The 19,646-nt window shown below is 42.4% G+C and overlaps 1 protein-coding gene across 1 annotated transcript in view; it reads right to left on the minus strand.

The window, feature by feature from the left end:
• Nucleotides 1–19,646, minus strand: part of ATP8A2 (ATPase phospholipid transporting 8A2) — a 1,022,388-nt gene that overhangs the window by 421,595 nt on the left and 581,147 nt on the right. The window contains exon 27 of the mRNA XM_077484049.1: nucleotides 16,695–16,805. Coding sequence (XP_077340175.1) covers nucleotides 16,695–16,805 — 111 coding nt within the window. The remainder of the gene's footprint in view (nucleotides 1–16,694; nucleotides 16,806–19,646) is intronic.

The following is a 19,646-nucleotide window of genomic DNA, read 5'->3' on the forward strand; positions in this document are numbered from 1 at the left end:
AGTTGTGACATGCTAATGTGGGGTCCAAACAGTTAAAAGCAGGAGGTGAGGGGGCAATACAACACCTCCTCTCTGTCTGTCAAATGCTCTCTGAGGCGCAATCTGAACGTGGATTGCTCTTCAGAGAAAATGGCTTGTTTGAACGAGCCCTAAATCTATGATTTAGATAGGATTTTTTGAAATTCAGCAGCACCAAGATACTCCAGAAGAGTTATTAAGCATATGTGGTAGCTTATAATCATATCCTAATTTTGATTTTTAAGATATGATTTCAACCAACAATAGAGCCCAACTGAAGTTAGAGTTAAAATCTGCTAAATACATTCCAGGTGCATCAAAACAAAAGCCTATTATATCTTTTTTTAAAGATGAACTTCAGGCAAACACCTAAATACACAGATGGAATTCATTTAAGGAAGCTGCTTTACTGGCCAAAGGATCTGTATTTCCGTCTCACCTCCCACTCAAGGGCATTTAGTAGAGTCCCTCTTAACACCATATAAATTTGTAGAATCTCACCACTGAAGTGTCAGCTTTAGTGGCACTGGTATGAATAAAAGAGCAAAAACTAAATCTGAAGTCTAGTATTTATTTTTTTAATATCGATTTATACAAAGATAGAAGAGGCAGAAAAAAAGAACAAAAAACAGAATACAAAGTTATTAGACAATCCATTCAAACATTTGACCTCTATAGAAAAGTCATGCTATGCTACAAAATATACACGGCTTTGCTTCAAAATATCACTAAAATATCAGCAGTGATACATTTCCGGGACATGACATAATGATGAAAGACATAGGGGGTTATTTACTATAGGAAAATCCACTTTGCACTGCAAGTGAACTTGAAATTGCACTGAAAATGCACTTGGAAGTAAAGTTACTGTAGATCTGAGGGGGACATGCAAGGAAAATAAAAAACAGCATTTTAGCTTGCACATGATTGGATGATAAAATCAGCAGAGCTTCCCCTCATTTCAGATCTACCCCTTAGATTTAGAGCGACTGCAGTGTCAAGTGCACTTGCAGTGCAAAGTGGATTTGCCTTTCATAAATAACACCCATAGCTAATTGTTGGGTTATTGAAACCCAAAGTTCATAAATGATCATATCGAACTCCATGGGTGGAGAGAGTACTTAGGTTGTCTTGTATTAACCCCTAGGCACCGATGGTATGCAAAATGTGGCCTCTTGGCAGGTGGGCCTTGGTGCAAGGAGGCCACATATTTGCAAACCAATTTGCAGACATAGCTGTGCCGCTTCTTGCAGTTAGGATCTTTCCGATCATGTGACCGCCATGGCAGCCAATCATGGTTGCCACATAATCTTATACCCCCGCCTCCCAGTATCTTAAACCCCTTAAAGGGCAGAGAGGTGCTGCCTTCAAGGGGTTATTGCCTGATTGAACATTCCATTTAAACCAGCTAAATATATTTCAAGTGTATTAAAAAAGATGTTCGCATTTTTACACATGCACAGGTGTGCACACAGGGTGTGCCGGGTGAGCCTGGGCCCATCACCCCATGCAGTGACAATTCAACCTACTGCCTGCCCCCTGCAGTGCTGCCAGGTTCCCTCCTCTCCTCTCTTGTTGGTCCTTCGGGGGATGTTTCAGAATGGAGAGAGGGGGAAAGGACCAGTAAATATTTCATTTACCAGCCCCTTCCTTTTCTGAATGAACACATTGAGTGATCTGTACTGATTGCTGCTGTGTTCATTCTTAATTGCAGCATACAATGCTTCAGTTTGTGAACAGAAAGCCGCTCAGCACAGAACACTTCCATTTTATTCACTGTCCAGTGCAGCTGGGGCTGCAGAGAAAGGGACTGGGGAATATCTATTCTCACTCCCTTTCTTTGTCTGTGCTCCGGGCTCTCTGGCGCGCATTTGCGTGTGCCATTGCGTATACGCACAAACACGCATGCACCTCTGTTGGCGCCAGACGGGCTATTTAAGCCTGTCTGTCACAGACGGTCCCCGCTGTCTGCTCTACAGTGTTCTGTGTACCCTAACCTGATCTGATCTGACCTGTGATTACCTGTTTAAAGACCCGGCTACCTGTTGTGACCCTTCCTGCCATCTGCCTGCATCTGATTTCTAAAAATGTATATGATGTTAAAGTGATTGTAAAGTCTCCTTTTTTTTCAATAAAAATAACAAACATGTTATACTTACCTACCATGTGCAGTTGGTGTTGCCCAGATCCTCCTCTTCTCTGGTCCCTCTTCAACTCTCCTGCCCCTCCCTCCCTTTGAGTGCCCCCACAGCAAGCAGCTTGCTATAGGAGCACGTGAGCCGAGGCACAGCTCTGTGTATCCATTCAGACATGGAGCTGTGGTTTGGCCCTGCCCCCTCTCTCTCCTCATTGACTAACTGACTTTGATTGACAGCAGCGGAAGCCAATGGCGCTGCTGCTGTGTTTCAGCCAATGAGGAGGGGACTCCTGGATGGCTGAGGCAGTCATGGACATCGCTGAATAGAGATGAGGCTCAGGTAAGCAATGGGGGGCTGCTGCACACAGAAGCATTAACATAAAAAACCTCCTGATTTTACAAATTTTACAAATCCTTTAAGGAGAATGCCCTTGAATGGGTCATAAGACAGAAATACAAATCCTTCTGCAGGCAAACCATCTTTGTATTTAGCTGTTTGCCTGAGGTTCAGCTTTAAGAACAGACAAAATAGGTAGGTAGCACACCTTTCTGCCACAAAAGACTGTAGGCTTCCCATGAGGCTGCTGGCGACAGAGTAGAGACAGCTGTCACCATGAAAGTATGACATATACATACAGTATAAACTGTGTCTAGGTTTGCTGCTGACCACGAAAAAAACAAAAAAAACAGGATTTTTTAATTATTTTAGTTAGTGCATTTTATGCATTTACATCATGGTTACAATTTCTGCACACCTCTGATGTTACAGACTCCTAAATCTGCTTTTAGTACATAATTATATGTTATGTACTGTATAGCGGTACTTTTTTCATGAATACACTATATTTTTCCAATGTATAAAAGTGAATATTGGTACATTTTACTTCTCTGATAAGTATGCCCCTAAATGAGAAAAGGATTTACAACTGTGATCTGTACACACCACTTCTATTTCTGATGGTGGGCAGAGAAGTTAAAGCACACAGGGCACACACTGAGCTCACTTACTATGAATTAACGTACTGTAAAATCCTCACAGCGGCACTTGGTCTAAATACATCTCTGTTCATTACCTTTTCCTTAAACCGCTGTTTTGTATTCACGTACATCCCTAGAAAAGTCAAATAAACACAGCCCTTCTACTGCCAGGAGGCTCGGCCATTTAGCCAGGCTAAAGCAACACTGTCCGGCTAGTGGCTATTCACTACAGGAACCCCTTCTAAACAATGTGCACACGTGAAAATAAAAAGAGTGCACTTAGTTTATTTTTTTACATGAAATTCAACAGAAGCCCTGATTTGATTCTGTGCCTGGAAGTGCAGCTCTTCCTGTTAGAAGACCATCCGCCGAGCAATATGCTTGCATTAGATCCCAGGGGTTTTGCACTGAATTTGACTGCACCTTCTCTTCCTTTAAAGTTTTTTTTTATGTTTTTTACAAAACGTCTTGCAAGCCCTTTATCGCCACACCTAAAGCGGAATAAAGTTAAACTTCCTTCTGGCAGCAGAGGCAGCAGACTGGCTGTGTAACACATAGGGCTTCAACATACGAAAATGTACTATACTTGAAGAAAACACAAAACAACATAACTTCCAGCCAATAAAACAAAAGATTTCCAAACACAACACAGAATATGGCTACCCATAGATGAACAGACCTTGGAGGGCTATTTCCCTTTAAAAAAGGGAATCGGACTCAGTAGATTACTGAAATTACCAATTTGAACAACTAGTGCTCAGAGCTGATTGCACTGCAGCAAAAGCAATGTCATTGATTCACTGGGGGATATTTACTAAAACTTGTGAACACAAAATCTGGTGCAGCTCTGAATAGTAACCAATCAGCTTATAACTTCAGATTGTTCAATTAACCACTTCAAGACTAGGCCTATTTATGAGATTTGTTGCTTACAAGTTAAAATCTGTATTTTTTGCTAGAAAAGTACTTAGAACCCCTGAATATTATATATATCATTTAACAGAGATCCTACAGAATAAAATGCCGGTCGTTGTACAATTTTAAGTCACACTGTATTTGGGCAGCAGGCTTTCAAATGCAATTTGTTTGGAAAAATACACTTCAATGAATAAAAAAAAAAAAAACTAACCAGTAAATTAGCCCATTTTGTTTTGTATAATGTGAAAGATGTTGTTAGGTGTAAATAGACATCTAACTTGTCACACTTTAAAATTCCGCACGCTTATGGAATGGCGACAAACTACTTAAAAATCTCCAAAGGCGACAATTTTAACATTTTTAATGGTTAACTGTTTAGAGTTACAGAGAAGGTCTTGTGTTAGCATTATTGTTCTCATTCTAACAATTCCGGCGATATCTCAAATGTGTGGTTTGAACACTGTTTACATTTGTGGGCACGACTTATGTACGCGTTCGCCTTTTGCGCTCAAGCATGGAGGAATGGGCGCTTTAAGTTTTTTTTTTTTACACTGTCCCTTTAAAAAAAAGAATTCGGGTTCTGGACACTATTAACAGAGTGTTTCAGACTACCATACCCACAGACCCAAAACCGTGTCTACTCGGGATCCTAGACGACGTTTCCATAGGGGACAATAGTAGACAGGCCGTGGCCAGGGCCCTGTTCCAAGCACGAAAGACGATTCTTCGGCATTGGAAAGAGACTGAGCCTCCGGCACTGGGGGAGTGGATTGCCAAATGGGGGACACCATTAGGATGGAAAAGTATATCTTTCAACATAAAGGGCGACCGGAAAAGTTTGAGAAACTCTGGGCACTCTGGTTGGATACTCCCAACCTTTCTCCGGTTGATCTGGTCATGGACAGACTGCTGAGATAAAAGCAGGGGAAGGGAGATTTGAGTTGGGGGGGGCACTAAATGTTAGACACCTACTGTAGGCAATTTTGTATGGGTGAATCGAGGCACAGCCAGGATATACGGTGTTAATATCTAATGTGGTTGGGAATATGGCATGAGAAGTTGTGAAATAAATGCTTGAATATTCCTTTTGTAGAGGTGAATAAGTTTATGTGCTGTGACAAGAATCTATGCTTGAGATGTAAGCTACAAGTTGTACGTTGTATGTTTTCGTTATTTAATAAACTTTCTCTGATTTAAAAAAAAAAAAAAGAATTCTGATCACTTTCATTGTTGTCACAAGGGATGTAAACATCCCTTGTGACCGTAATAGGCAGTGAGGTACTCTAAAAGACCCCAAACCCCTCCTCTGTACTTAAAAGTATTCAAAATGCCAAGATCTACGTTTTTAAACACCGTTGACTGCCGAGTAAACCGGAAGTGATGTTGTGATGTTGCTTCTGGGTTACTGCCTCGAAGAGACTCGATCAAAGCTGATTCCAACTTTTTTTTTTCAGGTCTCTGGCCAGCCAGCGGACGTGGCGGCTGATGGATTGGGTCTCCCGGTGGGACCGGAGAGCCCGGGCGAGCCATGGAAGGGGGGCGTCCCCTCCTGCTGCTTGTGATAACAGCTGAGCAGCTGTTTAGCCGTATCAGCTGTTATTTCAAGAAAGCCAACCATTGGCTCTAAAAAACGGTACCGGGGTGATGCCTGAAGCTGCAGGCATCATCCCTGTACAACCACTTGAACAAAATGACTTACAGGTATGAGATTTTGCAGCAAGTGGTTAAGCTTTGACAATAAATCCTAGAAAGAAATTGGTTACTAACAGATTCTGAGTGCACCAGTTTTAGTAAATCCCCCCACTGTGTATGCCAAAATAAAAGATTAAAGTGTATCAAAATCCATGAACAGAGTGCAGCTTGCCAGTCCTTAGCTGTAATGGCTGCATTTGTTTTCTCTCTTTGGGCTTGCTTTCTTTTATATTCACTTGCTGATCAGCAGAAGCAGTGTTGTCATCCTAGAACAGGAAGTGTGTTAGGGCTACAGAACACCCCCCTCCTCACCTCCATAACATAAAAGAGGCATTTAAAACTGGGCAGGGCTGATAACTTAGATTGAGATAAAACTGCAGAGTGCAAAAAAAACACAAAACAGCACTGGATTTCTGGAAGGATCAACAGGTATTTTTGTGTACCCATTGAACAGATATAACAAAACGTTTTCAACATTCAACATATTTACCTAACCAAAAGGGAGCAAATAAGAAGAGTTCATTGCTGGGGTTTACATACACTTTAAAAACTAAGAACAAGGAATTGATGCTCGAAGCGTACAACTACACATAGTAAAAGTACTCTCCTGTGGATTGTAACTAAACACATTATACTGCAGAGCCATAGCAGCAGCTGCAGAAGCCATGATAGAACACCATAATTCCAATCATAGGAATAGCTAAGAACACTTACTGCTACAGGCTCAGCACACATATGCTGTCACTATACCAATTTATTAAAAGCTGTAGATGTTCTTCATTCCTCTTGGCTAGCCAAGTTTATCAAAGACTAGGGAGATAGCAACTCTGGAAAAAAAAGTCTCTCTAAACTCTGCAAATATAACTAGGGAGATGTACAGTATTTTTCTTTTTTCTTTTAGATAAACCTGTAATGATATTTTTTTCTGTGCTTTAAATGCTGAGTTTATGTTTATAGGTTGTAATTATATATGTATGTGGCACAGTCATATTTGCTTATGTGGTGCTACCCCTGAAGGAGCCAAACAGTGCAGAGGTTACCAGTCACACAAACAGTCCGTTCACTCCGGCCTTGCTTAAAAAAGTGTAGGGGATGTCTTTTTAGGTGTATTGCTTGCAGGACTTTAAAAGGAGTGAGGTTGGGGTGGCATGGAATACTCCAGAAATACTGACGTGTAACAGAGGACACACTTCACTAGTTGCAACTTCTTTACAGGTTGCCATTGTGACTCCCCCCACCCCGTATGCCTGGATAGGAGGGCAACAGCATGTAGAAGAACCCATCCATCCGCTAAACCCTCCTCTCCCTCCCGACATTCGGCAGCTGCAGGAGAAAAATAAAGAGCATTGGCTCCTCCACGTGCCACCCCCGCCACCTCCCTATGCCTGTCCTTCTGCCCAAGGGCTCCTGTGTGGTTTCCTGCCCCCCTCACACCCCCCCCCCGCAGTACTTCCGGGTTTCCCCCTATCACCTCCCTCTTGCTGCTGTGGGGGATCTGTCAGGATGAAGAGCAGGGAAGGAGCCGGTTAATTAGTAATTTACCAGCCCCTTCCTTGTTTTATTTTTATTTTTTTAATCATTCATATCTGCGGCATAGTAAACTGGTTTATGAATGAACGGGAAGCCTCTGTACAGAGCTATTCCTGTTCATTAGTTCTGTGCAGCTAAGGCTGCAGAGAAAGGGACTGATGAATCTGACCTCAGTTCATTTCTTTAGCTCAAAAGTATTAATATGCCTGGTATTTCACCAAAGCTCCTCAATGGGGGGTCCTAAATAATATGTAAAAAAAAATAATAGCAAAGAAAATAGTAAAAAAAAAAAAATTAAATGGTAAAAAGTTCTAAAAAACAAACAAACAAAAAAAGTCTGACACCAGTGGCGGAACTACCAGGGTTGTACTTGCGACTGGGCTCTGGAGTTCTGCCGCCTTGGGGGGACCCCAAGACGGCAGGAAAGTGGCCTGCTGCGAGACCGTAATAAAGAGTCCAACGATAGGCCTAAAGGGCCCAGGGATCAATAGGAAGGGCCCCAGTCAGGGGCCAGGGGGCCCTTAATGATATCTTGCCCTTTGACCCTGAAGATTCTAGTTACTCCTCTGCATCTTTGCGCAGCCTTTATTCAAAGCCACCTACTAGGCACACCTCTCCAGGGATTGGCTGTCCAACCATAAATATTTAAGGTGCATTTTTGACTCTCCCGGCCCTCTATTTTCTGGAAGCATTCATATCTGCAGCCTGTGAAGTTTAGAACAGCCCAAATAAATCAATAGCTGCTCCAATGACTACAGAGCAGCCAAAAAGAGCTAAAGTTATCTAGCATCCTAGCAACCTAGCAACCTAGCAGGTGGGTGCTACACCTATAATATGCAGGAGCTTTGTTTTTCTTTGCAGTGCTGAACAATTTTTGTTCTTTACTGCTCCACACAATGCTAGTCAATGGTGTTGGTTTACCAAAGCAAAATATGCTCTTCACTTTGCAAGGGATTTTGCATTTGGCACAGTGAATGTGATGAAAATTCACTTTGCAAAGAACACCCATGCAAACCATAATAAAAAAAGATAGTATTTTTGTTTGCATATGATTGAACAATGGAAGTCAGCAAAGCTTCATCTTCATTTTAAGAATGTCCATTAAAATTCCTAATTGTTTGTGTGGGCAAATCAACATTCATTTCAACCACAGTGATGAGAAAATCTGAAAAAGCAGGACTGAAAATGTTTTTCAAATGAATACATTTCTAACAGTGTTTTGGTTTTGGTTCAAGAAAGCCCAAATGCAAAAAATAAATAAAAAATTACATTTTGAACTATCTCTACGACTAAGCCTTGAGTGGTGAAACGCAGTAGGAGTGGGTAATCTCTAGCCAGGGACAAAGGCCATAGTCTTTTCTGGATTAAAGTCTTGATGTTGGATACATCATAGCTGTGCAGCTCTCTTGTCTTTTCCTTGAAATTTTGAACTACTTTTGAATGACATCTAGTACAAATTTTTGCTCAAAAATCTAATAGTGTATAGTCAACTTAAGTAAAGTTTCCCTTTCAAAGCAGGCAACATATTTGCCTTTAGTAAATCAATCCCAATAAGTTAGCCAGCCCATTGCAAACAAAGCGCTCTACACATGGCTGATATCTCCACGGTTCTTAAAAAAAGTAAACATTTAAGAGCAGGCTTTCTTTAACCTTTTTAATACAGAGGAATCCTTAAAATAGTTTTCAGGTGCCAGGGAATTCTTGAAAAATACAATCAATTGGATATCAGTGGGAAAAATGCCTCTTACATTGGTAGCCAGTGGAAACAATGCTCTTCTTTCAGTGGTGGTGAGAATGCAGACAGCTAGAAAGTTATTGGTGTCATGGTGCTGGCTCTGGGGTCTGATAGAGCCCTTTGCAGAGACATTGTTACTTCACCCTGCACAGGGAAGGTGAGGGTGTCCATATAAGAGACAATTAATTACAATTCTCCCTTATTGAAACGTCAAGTAAAATGTTTTTTCTCATTTTTGAAAAAGTTAAAACATTCATTTGGGTTTTTATTTCTGTACAAGTTGAATTCTCAAAAACAATTAAGGGATGAAAACAGATTAGTTGTGATAAGCTAGTGCTCTTTGCATATCATCACTGCTTTTTTAACTGCTATGCTAAATGAGCCAAAATGTATACTTTGTTTTGTGACAATGCACAATCAAAACAACTAATGATTTTCTAAATTAGCTAACCAAATTCTATGATGATCTCTTGTCATCTAGGGGATATTTCATGTCTGATATTTAATGCAAATAAAGCATAACTGGATTTGCAGATTCTCATAAAATGAATTGAAGAAGGCCCCTGAATGAGTGGTGACATTTTCTCTGAAATAGTTAGCAACTCCACATATGTACACAGATCTGTACTTTTCTAAATAAAATAACAGTACCTTGCAAAGAAAACATTAAATACATTACATACTCGCCTTTCACTCATAGTTGATCTCTACTGTATCAGCCTACATGCACACGGGCGGTTTGACCAATCCGTGTCATGTCTCAGAGGCCCTTATGCATGAGCCCTCAAAGAAAAATCTCTGCCTATATCAGTGATGGCGAACCTTGGCACCCCAGATGTTTTGGAACTACATTTCCCATGATGCTCAGCTACACTGCAGAGTGCATGAGCATCATGGGAAATGTAGTTCTAAAACATCTGGGGTGCCAAGGTTCGCCATCACTGGCCTATATGAACTTCGATCCAACCCTTCTAACAGTGTCAATTTCCTGGTCCCATGAGGCACTCAGTGGTTTATACCGCCGGTCCCCTACTACTGTATGATAAAATTCAGGGATACCCTACTGACTATGCCCACTTTCAGTCACACCCACAGAACCACACCCTTCATTTGTAGACACACACACCCACATTCTTGACTCCCTCCCCCTTCAATTCTTCACCTGCCCTGAAACAATTGGTTACAAACTTTTGGAACAAGAGGCAGACATCAAATAAAACCTGAGTCTACTCTGCTATAGGTCAATAGTGCGACAATGCACACACTGCAGGGGTCAGGAGAGCGTAACACAGAATACAGGGGGCATGGTGCAGAGTACAGGGGTCAGAAGTGCATTATACATGGAATACAGGGGTCAGAAGTGTGTAGTAATGTGTGTAGGGGTCAGGGATACAGATATGTAATGTACAGGCCAGTGTACATAGTAGAACCAAGATTTTCCCCCTCCTGCCAGTACAATTCCCCCCAATATACATCTTTCCTCTCCAGGATAGACCTCTCCTCCCAGTACAGACCAAATAACCCCCAGTACAGACTCCACCCCCCCACCAGTACAGACCTTTCTCCTGCGGTACAGACCCCCTCAGCACGGCCACTCCCCTTCCCAAGTACAGACCTTTCTTCTCCAGCAGAGACTCGGAACCCCCAAGTACAATCCTTTCCTCTTGGTTGGCTTTCTTTCAGGTATTCACCACTGGGTGCAAGGTAGGTTTTACCAGGACAATGTAGAGGTTGGGAGGTGAGCGTCTGGGATTCAGGAAGTGAAACAGTTGGGATGATGCAAAGTCTTCCCTCTATCGTCTTGATCAGCAGTCTCCAAACTGTGGCCCTTTGCTTGCTTTTATCTGACCCTCTAGGCACTATTTTATTTACTGACACCAATGAAGGGCACAGTTCCTCCCAATGACAACAATGATGGGCCACAGTTTCTCCCACTGACACTAATTATAGGGGATTGTTTACTCCCACTGATGCTGGGACATTTTGTATTCTGCATCACCGCAGTGTGGCCCATCTAAAGTCTGAAAACTAAACTAGCCCTATGTTTAGAAAGTTTGTAGACCTCTGTTCTTGATAATGGTCTGGGGTGAGTCTGAGTGGATGGAAACAGTGAGTGGTGTGCCCACAGCTAGGGGAAAAACTGGGGATGCCTGCTTCTCAGGGGTAGACCCCTTAAAAATAGAGACTGTTTCAGGAAAATGGAGGCAAGTGGTAACCATCAATTACTGTGTCCCGTGGACAAGCAGGGGGAACCAGGAAATTTACATTTTTTACACGCCGATTTGAGGAGTTGCTTTATAATAGATAACATTTTACCATAAATTAGATAGGCAACCAACAGCCATTCCATATCAATAATTATTGCCAACTGCCTTGTAAACCACACCAGTACTACACCAATAAGCAGGGGCATCCATTTTATTGGTGAACCAATACTACCTATACTAGGAATAGTGGACAACAGAGAAAAAGGGTACACTTTCAAAATCAGCCTCCAAAAAACTCAGCTGATACTTACAACAAAGAGAGCCATTTTGCAAATTCCACCATATTTTGGCCTTAATATGTTTGATTTTTATCCCCTGAGTTGTTATGTGTCTTTTGATGTGCTGCAGTGCCTATTTATTGGACCTACAAATACTTCAGGCTCAAGTCCACAACACCAAGAAGATTTTCATACTTACACCATATCCTTCAATCATAAAACTGCATCATACAGCATATTCAGAAATGTAGAAATGTGCAGTGTACATAAGCATGCACATACCTACTGAAGAGAATGTTATATACACCGATCAGCTATAACTTTATGACCACTCATCTAATATTGAGTATGTCCCCATTTGCTCCCAAAACTGCCCTGACACATTGAGGTATGGTTACCACTAGACCTCTAAAGGTATGCAGAGGTATCTGGCACCAAGCTGTCAGTAGCAGATACTTTAAGTCCTGTAAGTCAAGAGGTGGGGCCTCCATGGATTGAATTTGTTTTTCCTACATATCACCCTGATGCTTAACTGGATTGAGATCTGGAGAATTTGAAAGCCAAGTCAACACTTTAACCACTTGCCGACCGCCGCACGACGATATACGTCGGCAGAATGGCACGGGCAGGCATATGGGCGTATATATAAGTCCCTGCCTGCCCGCGGGTGGGGGGCCCGATCGGGGCCCCCCCCCGGTGCCTGCGGCGGTCGGCATTCCTTCGAGAGCGATCCGGGATGAGGGGGCGGCCATTCATTCATGGCCACCCCCTCGCGATCGCTCCCGACGAATAGAAATCCCCCGTGACATCACTTCCTCTCCTGTAATGTAAACACAGGAGAGGAAGTGATGTATTCTCTCCTCCGTGTCGGTATTTTTCGTTCCGACACGGAGGAGAGCGGATCGGTGAGTTGCACCAACACTCTACACACACAGTAGAACATGCCAGGCACACTCACACCCCCCCTTTACCCCCCGATCACCCCCCCAATTACCCCTGCCCCCCAGTCACAGTGACACCAATGTCATTTTTTTTTTATTTTTTTTTTGCATTGGTGTCATTTGTGACTGTAATAACTGTTAGGGCAGTTAGAGTTAGCCCCCTTTAGTTCTAATGTACCCCCCTAACCCCCCCAATAAAGGTTTAACCCCGTGATCACCCCCCGTCGCCAGTGTCACTAAGGCTGGGTTCACATTGCAGCGGTTTATGAGAACGAATGTGATTCGCACCGCACTGCAGTGCAAATCACATCCGATCTCTGTGCGATTCGAGTTCAGCCATTCGCCGCACCCGCCGCACCCGCCGCACCCGCCGCAAATTCGCACGGGACCCTTTTTTTGGCCCGCAGCAGAATCGGATCGCATGGGTGTTCACACCATGCGATCCGAGTTTGCAGATCGCACTGCGATATGCGAACTGATCTGGGGGTGTCAGTAACATTTCACTGACACTCCCAGCAGTTCGCATAGGGCAGTGTGAACTGCCGCCGGGAGGCATGCGATGCGGGAACCCGCCGCGGATTCGCGGCGTTTCCGCATCGCTCCAGTGTGAACCCAGCCTAATAAGCGATCATTTTTCTGATCGCCGTATTAGTGTCACAGGTGACGCTAGTTAGGCAGGTAGGTATTTAGGTTCGCCGCAGCTTTTTATAGCGCCAGGGACCCCCATATACTACCGCATAAAGCCCCCTGATTGCCCCCTAGTTAACCCTTTCACCTGTGATCACCATATAACTGTTACAGGTGACGCTGGTTGGTTAGTTATTTTTTTATAGTTTCAGGGCACCCGCCATTTATTACCTAATAAAGGTTTAACCCCCTGATCACCCGGCGGGTGTCATTTGTGACTAATAACTGTTAGGGCAGTTAGGGTTAGCCCCCTTTAGTTCTAAGGTACCCCCCTAACCCCCCCAATAAAGGTTTAACCCCGTGATCACCCCCCGTCGCCAGTGTCACTAAGGCTGGGTTCACATTGCAGCGGTTTATGAGAACGGATGTGATTCGCACCGCACTGCAGTGCAAATCACATCCGATCTCTGTGCGATTCGAGTTCAGCCATTCGCCGCACCCGCCACACCCGCCGCACCCGCCGCAAATTCGCACGGGACCCTTTTTTTGGCCCGCAGCAGAATCGGATCGCATGGGTGTTCACACCATGCGATCCGAGTTTGCAGATCGCACTGCGATATGCGAACTGATCTGGGGGTGTCAGTAACATTTCACTGACACTCCCAGCAGTTCGCATAGGGCAGTGTGAACTGCCGCCGGGAGGCATGCGATGCGGGAACCCGCCGCGCATTCGTGGCGTTCCCGCATCGCTCCAGTGTGAACCCAGCCTAATAAGCGATCGTTTTTCTGATCGCTGTATTAGTGTCACAGGTGACGCTAGTTAGGCAGGTAGGTATTTAGGTTCGCCGCAGCTTTTTATAGCGCCAGGGACCCCCATATACTACCGCATAAAGCCCCCTGATTGCCCCCTAGTTAACCCTTTCACCAGTGATCACCATATAACTGTTACAGGTGACGCTGGTTGGTTAGTTATTTTTTTATAGTTTCAGGGCACCCGCCATTTATTACCTAGTCTCACTAGTGTACCCCTAAATTTAGGGGTGTCTACTTTCCAAAATGGGGTCATTTGGGGGGGGGTTTGTGCCATCTTGGCATTTTATGGCCTTCAAAACTGTAACGCCCTTAGAAAGCCTGAAGGCGGTGCTTGGTTTTCGGGGCCCCGTACGCGGCTAGGCTCCCAAAAAGTCCCACATATGTGGTATCCCCGTACTCAGGAGAAGCAGCAGAATTTATTTTGGGGTGTCATTTCACATATGCCCATGGCATGCGTGAGCAATATATCATTTAGTGACAACTTTGTGAAAAAAAAAAAAAAAAAAAAGTTTGTAATTTTCCCACAACTTGTGGCAAAATATAAAATATTCCATGGACTCAACATGCCTCTCAGCAAATAGCTTGGGGTGTCTACTTTCTAAAATGGGGTCTTTTGTGGGGGTTTTGTGCCATCTTGGCATTTTATGGCCTTCAAAACTGTAATAGGTAGTGAGAAGTGAACTCAAAAATTTACGCCCTTAGAAAGCCTGAAGGCGGTGCTTGGTTTTCGGGGCCCCGTACGCGGCTAGGCTCCCAAAAAGTCCCACATATGTGGTATCCCCGTACTCAGGAGAAGCAGCAGAATTTATTTTGGGGTGTCATTTCACATACGCCCATAGCATGTGTGAGCAATATATCATTTAGTGACAACTTTGTGTAAAAAAAAAAAATATATTTTTTTTGTCATTATTCAATCGCTTGAGGCAAAAAAATAAAATATTCAATGGGCTCAACATGCCTCTTATCAATTTCCTTAGGGGGTCTACTTTCCAAAATGGGGTCATTTGGGGGGGTTTTGTACTGCCCTGCCATTTTAGCACCTCAAGAAATGAGATAGGCAGTCGTAAACTAAAAGCTGCGTAAATTCCAGAAAACGTACCTTAGTTTGTAGATGTGACAACTTTTGCGCAAACCAATAAATATACAATTATTGACTTTTTTTTTACCAAAGACATGTGGCTGAATACATTTTGGCCTAAATGTATGACTAAAATTGAGTTTATTGGATTTTTCTAATAACAAAAAGTAGAAAATATCATTTTTTTTCAAAATTTGCGGTCTTTTTAACGTTTATATCGCAAAAAATAAAAATCGCAGAGGCAATCAAATACCATCAAAAGAAAGCTCTATTTGTGGGAAGAAAAGGACGCAAATTTTGTTTGGGTACAACATTGCATGACCGCGCAATTACCAGTTAAAGCAGCGCAGTGCCAAAGTGTAAAAAGACCTCTGGTCATTTACCAGCAAAATGGTCCGGTCTGAAAGTGGTTAAATTAATTTCAGCTTGAATGGCATGACGCAAGGTTTCCCAGCAGAAAATTGCCTCCGCCGTCTTGCCTTCCTCCCATACTGCATCCTGGTGCCATCTCTTCCCCAAGTAAGCAATGCACCCACACCCAGCATTCCACATTATGTAAAAGAAAACATGATTCATCAGACCAAGCTGCCTTCTTCTATTGCTCAGTAATCCAGTTCTGATGCTCATGTGCCCCTTGTAGGTGCTTTTGGATGTTGACATGGGTCAACATGGGCACCCTGACCAGTCTTTGGCTACACAGCCCAATACCAATTTTTTCTGCTTTTAATACATCAATTTCAGAGACAACGTGTTTACGTGCTGCCAAATATATCCCACTGACTTTCTGATACCACTGTAGCAAGATAATCAATGTTATTTTCTTAACCCAGTGGTAACAAAGTTATGGCTAACCGGTTTATATAGTTTGCATGCATTAGAAATAGCATATAGACTCACTGAGTGAGCTGGCCACCATAGACAATAGTAGTAACCGTAGCTTTCAAGTTTACACAACGGACATGAAGAACTATGTGACGTTACACCATTTGTTTCTTATTCAGTAGAAAGGTTTTTAGTGGACAGACAAGAAACATTTCAGTATGATTCAGCAGTTATTTTGTAACTAAACACAGCCCAAACCATAACCAACGTTGCATTCTGGGTAAGAGGCCTAACTACATTTGGGGTTTTCCTCAAAAAGTATTGTTGACATCCCCAAGCATGGTATGTATAACGTGGAGAGGAGATCACAGGCATCCTTTTGCCCCCTTAGCCCAGAAGGTCATGGTATCATATCTTCAGTGATACAGATATCAAAGCAGAAGCATTTTTTTTCAAGCTGTATTTAGTAGCGGGAGCTATAGCCCAGGATTTATTTGCGGATTTACCGTGTGTGTTGGATTGAAAGCATAACTGCACAGCACAGACCTATCCAAGATCTGGCTATGTAAACCACTGTTTGAAGTTGAAATATAAAGAGCTGGGAAGGTCCTGAATGATTACTTAGAGGCTTGGAACATGTGCCCTCACAATATTGTGGCAGCTGTCTCTGTGCACTTAATGGATTTTGTGCTTGGTGCACATCATTCAAGAGACAATGTGAATATGGTAAGCTGAGCTATTCTTATAGGCCGCTGTGCATAAGCTGAGAAAGGGAACTCGCCGCTTGATAAATGTCTGTGTCATTTCGTTCTGTTATACTTGGCTTGAGTTAAGGCCAGGCAGCGGATGTCCCTAGCAAGCCTGCAGACAATAATGGCACGCTGGCCTGATGTACTTGTTTGGTTTGCCATTAATCTTACCTCGATGATGTACAGGACCACATTCTTGTAGAAACAGTAGAGGATGCATTTGGTCACACGATTGTAGCTCCAGGCTCCATGGACTAAAAGAAGTTTCTCCAAGTAAGAAAACTAGAAAGAAGAAAAAAGAAAAAAGCTTCAGAGGAAACCTGATGCGAAACTCTAATAACAAGTCTATGGCACGCACTGCTTTTGACTTGGGGGTACGGGAAGAGGATGATTTAATGTTCACACATTATATTTTCTAATGTTTTATAATGTAAAACTGGAACTGCCTGTCACATCTTTATTTATTGTAACTGAAATTAATTTACAGTATGGAAGTAATGTGAAGTAACAGGGTAAAAATTCCAAAATCAACACTAGCTGTATGTCCCTATGGTTACTAGAAATGACATCTTCCCTCACATTATACAGGGGTGCAGATTCTAGGGGCCCAAAGCCAAAGAGAGGACCCTGCCAAATGTTGCCTATACAGGGTGCTCTTAAGATAAATGTCTCACATTCCCTTTATGAGAGGAACCATAGGGACTAATAAGACAATTACACATTTTTATATCTAAATGTATATAGTGTTATTTGTGTTACATGTATAGTGTGATGCCAAAAATAAAAATCACACGTACCATTGATTCATATGTTAATAACAGAGTGAGAGAAAAGGGAAGAAATACTTTTTTTTTTTTTTAACGCCAGCTATAGAAAATGTGTGTTTAAATCTGGGACATTATAATCCCTCCCCCATTCCATTCAAGCACCATAGCAGTTCAACAAAATGTAGACAAAAATCTGCCGAAGACTGTTCTGCTCCTCTGCACCACCTGAATCAACATCCCGTCACCCCCCAACCAGTCAGCAGTAAGCCCTTTCCTTCTGCTTTTGGGGCCATTACTGCAACTATAGATATTAGGAAGCAGTGTTTAAGTGCACATTTTCCATCTGTGCTCTTTTCCCAATATCACAGGTAGCAGAAGACTGATACCCCCATATATAGTTTTTTATTTTTTTTTATTTTTTTTTTTAACTAAAGGAGAGAAGGAACTTGATGACAGGAGCATAGCGAATAGTGAAAATCTAAGGCAGCAGTAGAGAAATCTGAGCACAGAGAAGACACAAAGGGGGTTTGGGGAACTGGAGTGCCTGGCCTTCAACCTGAGCTCTTCATGGTACAGATGGACTTGTGCAGCCTAGCTTTACAATACAGATTACCAGTATATGCAAGCAGATAGAAACAGACAGTTGTAACCAGAAGCAACAAGGTGCTTATACACACAGAGGATCAGATGTCAAACCCAATATAGCCAAACAGGAACAGATGTCTTCTTAACCAACACAGGTCAGATAAAGACCCAAAGTCAAGACCCATACAGGTCAGCTCAGGATTAAAAAAAAACAGAACAGCATAGCCCAACTGCAGGAACAGACAGAAACTGAAGTGCAAGAGTCAGAGAAGATTAATTTGGACAAATGCACCTAAACACAAATATACATAGTTACATAGTTAATCTGGTTGCCAAAGTCCATCTAGTTCAACCCACAAAAAAAAAAAAATACAAAAAATCCCAATAAAGAATGATCCAATTGCTCCAGAGGGGGAAAAAATTGTTCCTGATTCCCCCCAGAGGCAATCGGAGATATTCCCTGGATCAACTTTACCTATAACTATTAGTATCCCATTATATTTTGTGCATTTTGGAAAGAATCCAGGCCTTTTTTAAAACAATCTACTAAATTGGCCAGAACCAGCTCTTGAGGAAGTCTATTCCACATTTTCACAGCTCTTACTGTGAAGAAGACTTTCCTTATTTGGAGGTTAAATCTCTTTCCATCCAGACATAAAGAGTGTTCCCTTGTCCTCTGTGAAAAACTCAACACCAAGTTCACAATATAGACCACTTATGTAGTCTCCTCTTCAGTAATAAATTCAGTTCCTCTAATCTTTTCTCATAGCTGAGCTCCTCCATACCTCTTTTCAGTTTGGTTGCCCTTCTCTGCTCTTTCTCCGGTTCCCCAATACTTTTTGTGAACTGGTGTCCAAAACAGCACATACTTTACCTTGCAAGGCATCACTATGAACAGGGCCTTAATGTTATGCAGTTAGAGTTTATATCTACTTTTCAGTAATTGGTAGTCAGTCTGCATTTGTTGTGCGCAGTCTATACATTTTTGGTTGATTGGCCACCCTTGTGTATTGTTTAAATTGTTACTCTTGCTTATGAATGCAGACACACATGGTAGTGCATGAACTAAGAAGGAGACTTATTAAAACTGGAGCACTCAGAATCTGGTGCAGATGTGCATGGTAGTTGTTTGTTCAATTAAGCTTTGGCAATAAAACCTGGAAGCTGATTTTTTTCTATGCAGAGCTGCACCAGACTTTACATCATCTGGGATGCCTCTGATGACGTCTTTTTGTGCTGAAACGCATTGGGTGGAGCCTGGTCACGTGACATTGCCACAGACAGAAGTTGGTCATTTTATTGGTTGGAAACTTGGCTATTACTGTTGGATTAACATGTGGTTTATGCCTTGATGTTTGTCAGTATTCTAATGTACTTTAATAAACTTAGACCTTTTTTTAATACTGTGTAATGAGGTTTAGTTTTTATCCCTCTATGCTGTATGGTTTGATATCTGTTTTAGTCAAGCATTCCAGTCCTGAGGATTTTAAATTACCAGGAGGCTACTCTGGATGTACCTTTTGGGGCTGAGGTTTAAATGAACGCAGCTGACCACTCTTATTCAGGGGGCCCACAAAAAAAGGGTAAGAGGCTTGGAACAATGTGATATTGGCAGGGGAAATTTTCTTATCACCCTTTGTGTTAACAGTGCACTTGTGGTGCGTCTACCAAGTTCTTGATGCTCTAATGGGACTGTGATGGAATTTTTTGCAATTTGTGTGAAAGTTCTGCATATGTAATTTTTTAGAACTACTGTATAATATAAGATACA

The sequence above is a fragment of the Lithobates pipiens genome, unplaced genomic scaffold, assembly GCF_037356315.1.
Source record: "Lithobates pipiens isolate NorthernLeopardFrog02 unplaced genomic scaffold, aLitPip1_a1.2 Scaffold_16, whole genome shotgun sequence".
NCBI classification, from domain to species: domain Eukaryota; kingdom Metazoa; phylum Chordata; class Amphibia; order Anura; family Ranidae; genus Lithobates; species Lithobates pipiens.